Source organism: Daktulosphaira vitifoliae, unplaced genomic scaffold, assembly GCF_025091365.1.
Source record: "Daktulosphaira vitifoliae isolate Bord-2020 unplaced genomic scaffold, ASM2509136v1 Scaffold_1, whole genome shotgun sequence".
NCBI classification, from domain to species: Eukaryota; Metazoa; Arthropoda; class Insecta; order Hemiptera; family Phylloxeridae; genus Daktulosphaira; species Daktulosphaira vitifoliae.
Window position 1 is genome coordinate 78562586 of NW_026099572.1, and position 10877 is coordinate 78573462.

General features: G+C 25.2%; 1 protein-coding gene across 1 annotated transcript in view; it reads left to right on the top strand.

The window, feature by feature from the left end:
• The window catches only part of LOC126896666 (uncharacterized), a 30646-nt gene extending 23079 nt beyond the window's left edge, over positions 1 to 7567 (top strand). Inside the window, exons 6-11 of the mRNA XM_050669619.1 lie at positions 4889 to 5043; positions 5557 to 5741; positions 5909 to 6173; positions 6382 to 6563; positions 6866 to 7074; positions 7135 to 7567. Coding sequence (XP_050525576.1) covers positions 4889 to 5043; positions 5557 to 5741; positions 5909 to 6173; positions 6382 to 6563; positions 6866 to 7074; positions 7135 to 7277 — 1139 coding nt within the window. The 3' untranslated portion in view covers positions 7278 to 7567. The remainder of the gene's footprint in view (positions 1 to 4888; positions 5044 to 5556; positions 5742 to 5908; positions 6174 to 6381; positions 6564 to 6865; positions 7075 to 7134) is intronic.
• Positions 7568 to 10877: the final 3310 nt, after the last annotated feature.

The following is a 10877-nucleotide window of genomic DNA, read 5'->3' on the forward strand; positions in this document are numbered from 1 at the left end:
TATTTTTCTCAATTCAGCTTAAACTAAATTAAAAGACATTAAAGTACACTCAATAGTATTATGTAACTTACAAAAGACCATTTTTACCTTTTATTTTAACATTTAATTTTCATAAATCATCACTTTTGTTGTATAATACTAAAAAGAATACAAAAATATGTGCATTACATTTGTACCGTCTTTAAAACTAGGTTAATGCCAATTATACTGTAATTTTGTAGTCATCACATCATACACCTCGCTGGGTGTTTTGTTACATGTGTAGCTAAATGTTGTGATCTAACTACTGATATTATATGTATAACTTAATTGCAAAATTCAACGAAATAAAAAAAAAAATTTATCTAAATGTACGGTTTTAAATATTTTTACTGTTTTAAAGCAAAAAAAAATGTCTTACCAAGTTTGGAATAGTTCAAGTTAAATATTGCTGGACAGTTGAAAAATGTAATTTTAAAAAAAAAATTTTATTGAAATTTTTTTAATTTAACTAATGTTAATTAAAAATATTAGCTACATATTTTTAATTTTGTCATGATATTTTGTACTTTATTAACACTATATATTTTTGCCAAAGAAGTTATTTCGTGAAACTAATGAATTATAATATTTTTAACAGGTACAAATATAAATATTTTCTTAGGAATTTCGATCCTAAACTAAATCTAAGTTATTTTATTCGAAGAGTGTACAATTCTAAATGGCATAGTGTTTTTATTACATAATAAACATAATTTGTAGGTTGTAAACCTACAGACCTACACTTCCACACTAATTTATCTATGGTCAATCCTACGTATATACAATTCGGATGTTTTGAATACTTCTTGTATTATTAACATACTAAATAAATGCTTTATTCATTCAATAATTTATATCTTTTTAGGTTACAAATATGATTAAACGTCAATAGCTTTAATGACAAAAGTACAAATTATTTTTACTAATCAAAAACATTTTACGAGTTAGTTAACATAATAATTAATTGAAAATAATGATAAATAATGATAAATAATAGTGTAGCACTAAATTTTATTAATGCTAATAGCTTTTTTCTGGTTTTTGAATTCAAAAATTTATGAGAAATTTGTTAACTAAGAGTAACCTGTTTTACTATTAAGCTGTTTATTACTTGAAATACTTAATATTATAAATTATCTATTCACTTGTGTAATGGAGTAGGATAGTATCTTTAATACTCTTAACTACAACATAATTGTAACCAAGAATTAAACGCCTGTACACAATTTAAGTATGTTGATAAAGCTTACTACTAATTATTCTCAAGTGACGTTGATTAATTAATAGTGTTCTGTAAAAATATCTTTTTTATGGCTTTAATAATTTGAATACAGTTAATTAAGTAGTGTCTGATTACATCTACTATATTCTTAAAAAAAATATTACTTCTCACTAAATAATAAACTAATTATAGTTGTAAATATTTTTTTATATTATGAAAAATTATTTATAGTTATTTATTTCTATACCTAATAATTTAGTACAAAATTTCATTTTAGTATCTATGTTATATTTTCCCTGAAGTTGGCCTACCGTTGAATCGATCGTATGTTTTTATATGATTTCATTTGTTTGCTTATGTGTTTATAAACATAAATGCTTTAAATTATGATAAGTTAATTTAAAGCGGTGTATATTTCATGAATACTGTGCAAATTATTAATGTTTTTTAAAAGTTGAGATTTTGCTATAGTTTTGCTTTGCACATTCTTTATAGAGAAATAACGACGCCTGCTCTTCGACATTAGACAAGCGCTTATTTAAATCTTCAGGTATTTCTATTGTTTCCGAAACATTATATTATGCTACGTTGTTATTCGTATCGCTTCTGGAAGTCCTTATTTTTCATGCCAACTGAACTGTAACTGACACGACGAACAATAAAAAACGAATAAAAATAACTAAATAAAGTTTAGTTTTAATGGCAAAATTAAAATTTTAAAAAATCTACCTAACAAGCAATCACGTTTGTAAGGTATAAGAAGATAGAAAATTATTTTAATTTATATTATAACTATAGTATAGAATTTTTTTGGACTCTACTTTATTAAAATCTTATTCAAGGTATGTCTTAAGTATAAAAAAAATGCTACTAGATAAAGCACAAAGGTTGACAATTGTAATGTTATTCATAGTAATCTATTGATGTGTCTATAGTCAGCTTCTATTTCTGTTGGCTATCTAGTGAAAGCTTCAGTGCGGACAAGCAAAATTTTCAGTTTCACTATGACCAAATGCTGAGGCCGTCGACCTTGTAACCCACATCAACGTGGATCGACGACACAAGATATATTTGTGATTGGCTATATGCTAACCACAAGTCTTCTATGCAAAATTGAAAATTTCTTAAACCATGCCCCTGATATTTTACATTTAACGTGTAATTAAATTTGATCACTTATGGTTAATATTGTTTAAAATTAAAATTTAATTAAAAATATTATTTCAAAATTAAAAAATATTTAACTCAAAAAGCTACAAAAAAATAAAAAATACTTAAAAATCGCGGATAGGTATTTCAAGAACAATGTTACTAATATTTATATATTTATTTTTAATATAGTTTTAATTTCAAATAATATTAGCCAAAAGTGATCAATTTTTACTATATGATAATAGCATTTGGGTCTTTAATCATAATAAAGAATGGTAACATTGTCACTTTGACTTCATCAGTGAATGAACAGTTATGAGTTTTTCATTATTAAAATTCTTTATAAATTTATATGTTGATGTACTTATAAAGTTAATAAATATTTATAATTTGAAAAATTCTCTATAGTAATAATATATAATTATTTATAATTAATTAATACAACAATTTTAAATTTATTATTTTATGATAAAAATTGATGTTTTCCAGTGAATGAAAAGTTAATGGCATTGTATCAATAATTGTGATATTGTAGCAAGACTTAATTTAAATATTTTCTTTGTCATAAAAACTACTAAATATAACTTATTATAATCAGATTAGGCAAGAAATCAGTGGTGTTCGTTTATTGTTAGTGTTCATTTACTAGTAATGTTACTCTAAATTATTTTTCATTTAAATTACTTCTTAGCAAAAATTACTCTGAAAAATAGACAATATAAGCATCTGGTCTCTGTTTCTTAAGTCCAAACTAATGGTCGTGGTCAATACTCAGTGTAATTTGTTAAAAGCTTAAACTTATCAATATCAAAATTATAACCAATTCTATTATATGACTTATTATTTTCTGCAACAGTTCAATATACATTTATGTTGACTTAATACTTATTTCGATGATACATCCTGGTTTTTTTAGATTCAGTATGTCTTATATAAGCCATTTTTAACTAGTGAGTAAATATTAATTGTCATATTTCTGTGATGTCGTGTGAATCATCTTGTAAAATATCCGTTTCATTATTACAAGTAGTGGTTTGGCGTCCTCTAAAAGTAATTTTCTCTATGCTCTACAAGTGCTGTGTTTAGAAATAATTTTCCCTGTTTTTATCTCTATTATATTCGTGTAGAATAATATACAATAATTAAAAATAAAACTACAAGCAAAAATACGTATTATACAGTTGAGAATACGATAATTTGATTAAAATTATGTATTTATTAGTACAGATAATTTTAGTCGTTTCATTCGATCGATAGAGCTCGTAACGTTATGAAAATGTATTGGCGCGCAAACAACTTTTACTAGTTGGGTCGTGCAATCAAATGTGTTTGTGAAGTTCATGTTCCGTCTTAGTATTAGTACTTTAATGTTATTCTTTCACTTTTTTTGCTTATATTAACTATAATAATATTGTAACGGTATTGCTGCTATCAATAGTATGTATTATGAACGAGCAAATAATTAATAATTGTAAACACTATATTCATACAATGAGTACGTTTTAAATTCAATTGACTTCCGGTGCTTTTCTCTATCCGGCATTCACTTTAGTGTTTATAATAATTATAATAACGCTGTATGTTTTTACACTATGAAATATAGACAATGGATATATGGAAATCGATTATGGTAAATTGGTAATTGGTCATTCATGCAGCAAATAATTAGTTTTCTATACGAATGCTCACGTTGTGCCACATATTATCCATTAGATAATCTTTACTACAAAAAATTTTTTAACGACTGTTGAAGTGATTATTTAAAATCGAGTCATGTTTTTTAGTAGTAACCTTTTCGTATTTTTTTGAACAAGGATAAATCAAATAAACTTACAATAGCGACTCCGAAGGAACTTTATTCCTTTCAATATTTCAATTTAAATCAATACTTATCTTCTTTAACGGAACGATAGATACGATTACTCTTTCAGGACTAGCGTTATTCATATTGTATATAGCCAATATTTATGAAATACATCTCTAACGATCTCTCTAGTAAGCCTACCATATTAAAAAAATTCAGCCTTAAAATTTTAGGGGCGATTTTTAGAATTTCTCGATAGTAAATGACCTCATTTTAAAACCTGAAACCTTTTAAAATAACAGCAAAGATATCTTAAAACTAAAGTACGGCTTCAGTTAACAAATTAATCAATTCATAAATTTTATAAATAAACTACAGTACTTATATACAAAATTCACGATTGGCTACAGCTATAATTATTGTATGTAGAGTACGTCAATTAATAAAAAGTCCTGCTAGTAGGGTTGCATTTAAAGGTTTAAGCAGTATAGAGTCAATAAATTTGGGGTTCTATACATTTATGGCAGAACTGAAGACATTTTTTTTACTTAATACGTAAAAATCACGAAAAAAAATGTTTGTGGTGTTAAAATTAGTATTAATCGATTCTGAAAAAATGCTTTTTAGGCCACATTTAAAATGAAAGTATTTTTATGATTACTAAAAGTTTTTATTGTTTTTCTTTTTAGAAACATCCGAAAATGATAGTTCATTGTGCGGTATCACTAGCAGTATAATTACCAGTCCGGGAATTCCGGTAGATATTTCCACATGTTCTTCAAAATCTGAAGATGAAATTGAAAAATCACAAAACAGAAGTAGCTCCTCAACATTTGGCGGCGTTGTAAGTGAATATAATTTTATTTTATTGCTACTTGTGTACTGTATTACAAAGTGATTTATTATAAATGAAGCTAATAATAATAAATATAAGCTTTAGAATTTTAATTTTAATTTATGGATGTTTAGGTCTTATGGATAGTTAATAACTTGTTTTGTTAAGAATCATTAGTTTTTTTATAGAATATGAACTGAACATTATTTTCATAATTTTTCAGGCATAACTCCTTTTATTTCTTTTTTTGGCAAATTTAGTATGTTTTTTTTTTATTAATCTAGTTCTTTTCAACCCTACTTACAAAAAAAAAATTCTATTCAAGTTTTTCTATTTTGAGTTTGATTTTTGAATTCATCTCTACGAGTTGACTTCAGTCAAACAGTTTTTAATATTTCTATTAATGACTGATAGATTATGATGGTGTATAGCACGATTTTTCAATTTTACATTCTTAAACATTTTTTTCATAAATTCGTTTAAGACAGATTATTTATTTATAAAATACTTTTTTATTTACAGTCAAGAAGCGATTCTATGGCATCTGTGTATTCGGGGGCCGGAGAAGGGAGGTATGGAACAATCGCTGTTAGAGGTGAAGTAGAGTTTGGCCTCCAATATAATTACAAGTCTGCTCAATTTGAGATCAACATCAAACATTGTCGTGATCTTGCGGCTGCTGATCCTAAAAGAAACAGATCTGACCCGTAAGTATTTTGAAACTTAAACAACTTAAAAAATGATCATAAAATCTAAAAAATATTTAAATATTCAATAGATTTAAAAGGAATAAAATTATTATTTTTATTTGTTCTTTATGTCATTTTAGTTTTTAAATGTTTGCCATGTTAAAAATTAAGTTGTTTATTTTTAGCTATGTTAAAGTTTATTTACTCCCCGATAAGTCAAAAGCTGGTAAAAGAAAAACTCGAGTTAAAAAACACACTATGAATCCAATTTTTGATGAAGTTCTCAAGTATAATTTATCATTAGAAGAGTTAAATAATCGCACACTCTGGCTAAGCGTATGGCACTCTGATATATTTGGGCGTAATAATTTTCTTGGCGAAATTCGCATTCCATTAGAAAACAAAATATTTGATGATCCCACTCCAAGATTGTTCCCACTTCAAGAACGGGTAATATTATAAACATTACATTGTTATTATGATTAATCAAAATATATTACATTTTTGTTATAAAAATTATCAAACTAAATTTTTAATAATAATTTCTTGTTTATATATAAAAAATATCATTATATATAAATCAAGGAAATTAATTTAATTAACGTTTTTTAATAAATAAAATAAAGAAGTGCAATAACATACAATACATTAATTGCAGACTGAACCTTTGGAAGACTTTTTTGTCAGTAACAAAGGTGAAATAGTTGTCGGTTTGAAGTGTATACCACCAGATTCTAATTCTAAAAAACGTACAAAAGGAACTTTTCTTTTATTAATAAAAGATGCTAAAAATCTGCAAGCTGTAAAATCAAGTGGAACATCAGATCCATTTTGCAAAAGGTATTTTACTAACTATCGATTTATTTAAAAGTTTTTGTAGTATTTTGATAAAAAAAAATAAGTGATAGATAATTTTTTTTTGATTTGCATTAAAATCAAAATTTTAAATTCAATATAAATTCCATTTTAATACTTAGAATTATTAATTAGTTAGTTAAAAAAAAACTAATTTATTTACCAGTCTCGATATCTATTAATGCAATAATTTCAATTTATAAACGGATATTTGTTATTTTTTCATCTTATTTTCTTTTGCTATATATAGGTACATTTTTTTTAAAGTAACTTTTGAATATTTTCAGTCATTTATTACCTGATAAAGGGCGAAATTCAAAACAAAAGACTAACGTTGCTCGTAAAACGTGTAATCCAAGCTGGAATCAAACAATTACGTACCGAGATGTTTCACCAGAAGAGTTGGCTGAGAGAAGTCTTGAATTAACTGTATGGGATCATGACAGACTTGGAAGTAATGAGTTTATTGGTGGCGTCCGACTCTCATTGGGTTCAGGTAAGATTTTATTAATATATAAAACAAAACATATTTTATTTGATGGTTTGCATTTTTTAGGTATTTACGATAGAAAATCAATGGAAATTGATTCCAATGAAAAAGAAGTTGCATTATGGCAACGTATGTTAGATAGACCTAATTTCTGGGTCGAAGGATGCCTCACTTTACGACCATTATTAGAAATTACGAGCAAAAATTAAAATTAAAAATAAATCAAGATATTGTGTTCTTTGAATATGTTGTTTATAATTTTTTACTTTGTGATATATTTATATGTAAAATGTATTGAGTATATATACATATTTATTTTTATAATTTGAAGAGTATCTGTGATCTGTAATTTTGATCGGGTTAAGCAAATGAAGACAGTTAAATAGTTTTCTATTTGTGTAAGATTATTTGTCATATATCTTGTGTATCTTTTTTGTATACTTGCGTGTATTTTGTTATTTATTTATTTTGATAAATTTGAAATATTTTTATCATAGAACTGATATTTATTATTCAAATATTGTATGTTCATCCTTTTTCATTTTATAATTTTTGGCATGATGCGGAGAGTACAAAAATTGGATGAATCAGATAGAGCTAACAACAGGTTATCTGGAATACTCAAATTATATAATATAGTGAATCACGTAAGTATCGCATAGAAAATTGACCAAAAAAAAATTAAAAATATTGTAGTGACTCAAAAAGATTACCACTTGTAGTAACTCAAAAGGAGAAAATTAAATAAATAAATATGAAGGAGTGTTGAGTGCTTGTTTAAGCTACTACTTTATTGTATTAATAATATTAAGACTCGAGGTATGAGTACGAGGGTCTGCAAGAAATATAGAAGATGATAGAAAAATAAAGTGATCTTTATTCTATAAATATGGGATTTATTGTAATTAATTGTCAATTCATTAATATCAATAATGCCACGAGTTTTGACAGTTATCAATGATAGGTGGGATCGAGTCACCTCGTGTGTCTACCCAGAGTGGTATGGTGGCTATACATATGAACCTCCTATCTAACTTCTGAAATAGACACGTATCAAAGATATAACTCTGTACAAACATTATCGATTTATTAAATTTACTTCGTGTATTTCTTATTATTGATGATCACTTGATTTTCCTGTATGCCTACTTAATCTATGTACTCATGAAATTTAATTCTAAAGCTTATATAATTTTGGTGAAATTATTAGTTTCCTACCATGATATTTCTAATGACATGCTGAAATTAATAAATATTGTGTTCTTGTACAAATATATTTGTAGAGACGACGGATCACTTCTTGCATACATTTCGTTATTAAGGTGTGGAGGAATGATTGAGCGTAATTCAACGTACTGGGTGGCTCTGTGAATATCTGACCGCATCTGAACAAGTGAGAGCATTCTGACCACCACCAGAGTGACATCTGAGCCAGAATGCTCATTATTTTTGGGCTTTTTATATTAATTTTGATGGTTTTTCAAAGGCAAGAAGAGATCACTGACGCTACCATTATTTCTTTTTAATCTTAATTTATTACATGTTATTTATTACATTTTTATCAATAATGATTTACATTTCATAATGTTTTAACGTTTGTTTTACAAAATCTACATTATTTATTACCTTATATCTAACATATTACTATTACATATTGTTCAATATTTCCTGTTTGTTTTATAAAATTAATATATGCTTTTTTCTACGAAATTTGATTAGTATATTTAAACATTTAAAAGGTATATATTCATCTTATTTTTATTGGTATACATATCATTTTGTGTGATTGATTAATTGAAGTCTTAAATAATATATTATGACATTAGTGATATGCTGTGTATATAATGACAAAATGTCGAAATTGGTCGATTTTAAAAATTGTAATTTTTGAGGATATTTTCACCATTTACGGTGAATGAGAGCAAAATTTTCAATTATTGAGGGAAGTTATGATAGTTTTATGAAAAAAGAAGTGATAATAATGTCGAAAATTATTGATTTTTATTGTCTTCAACTAGATACGATTTTTGATCTTTTAAAGTATTCTTAAGAAAAATCGGTCTAGTGAGAGCTGAGAAAAAGTAGTGAAAAAAAAAAAAAAAAAAAAAATTAAATACATCATGATAAAATTAATACCTTCTCAGCTTCGTATTGAAGCTAAAAAAGAAATAACATTAACTCTTAAAAAAGTAATTTATCCACACTTAATTATTAATATGGTATTTTTTTAGTTTTTTTTTATCAAACAAATTTAGTATAAGAAAAAGAAAATTCAAAACTGTAATTGACTTCAACATATGAATGTTTTTGAATAATAACTGAAAAATTTTGTACGAATGAATTTTTTGGTGTAGTCGTCAAAGTATAACTTATGAAAGGAATCATATATGATTTAACTCAAAATTTTGAATCATGGTTATCCTTTTAACTAAATTAAATAAATAAATAAATTTAATCAATATTTATCTTTGCTCAAGTACCCTACTAATGCTATTATTTTTTATATTTTAATTCATCATAAATTGGTTTTGAAATTAATTTCAAAGACAAAAATTAAAAATTGTGATAATTTAAAAGTATTTAAAATACTTGATACATAAGTAATAAATAATATGAATATTATTGTGTATTGATTTTAAGAGTACAAGAATTTTTTGTAAACATATGGTTATAAAAGATCCTGTTTTTAATATTTTAAAACATTAAAACGTTTTTAAATATGACTTATTTTTTTTTTTTAAATGCTCCTTTATTCTATGACAAAATGAAGTAGATCTTATCAATTCTGTGATAAAAATATTTGAAATAGATTATAGTAATCATATATCATATATTACCTTCTATAAGGCCTCATCTGTTACTAAATTCATTACTAAAGAGTAACAATAAGTATAAATATACACGTGCGAGTACGCCAATTTTAGTATTGATAAGAAATGCAAATATCGATTATTTCACTGTCATTTTTAAATGTCAAAACTAGTGATGAGCATTTTAGAATATTTAGCCTATCGAATAATATTTTATAATAAACTATTGATTAACTGTTATTCTATTAAGAAATATTTTTATACAACCGATTATCACTATCAAATAGTTTGAATAACATCCGAATATAACTATCGAATAGTTTTAGAAACTATTGGAATATATTAGTAACCATCGTTTAGTTCAATAGTTACTATTCGATATTTCCCATCATTAATCAAAACACAAGTTATTATTATTATAAGATATGTTTTTAAATTGTCTCTCTTTAATATTCTAAAAGGACTACTTATTATCTATAAATTCATAAGAAATCCATAATTCATAAATCATTATTACAAACGTTTTTGTTAATGATAAATATTAATCTAGTAATACTATATCATTAGTGTATCAATAATTTACTGAATGATAATGTATAAATAATAAACAATAAATAATATAACTAGTTGATAATGAAATGTACCAAATGAATTAATAATTTTATATCTGTCCTAAATCCACAGTTGTTTTCTATTGTTACGTCACTTAGGTACGTCATTTAAGTTGCCACGGCACTATGAAAGATTAAGTGACAGAATAAGCTAGAAAGGTAAAGATACAGAGGCTGTTATATTAGATGTCACGCGTAAGTTTTTAAGTCTGAACACTGTTGCAATAAAACTAATAAATAATAAGTAAATTAATTAAATTTAATAATTCTATAAATAGAGACTAAAAATTGTAATTTTTGTGGAGATTTCCACCATTTATGTGAAATTTTACTAATCAGACATTACATTTGATTTAATTTGTCTTTAATTTAAACTCAGTATTTAAAA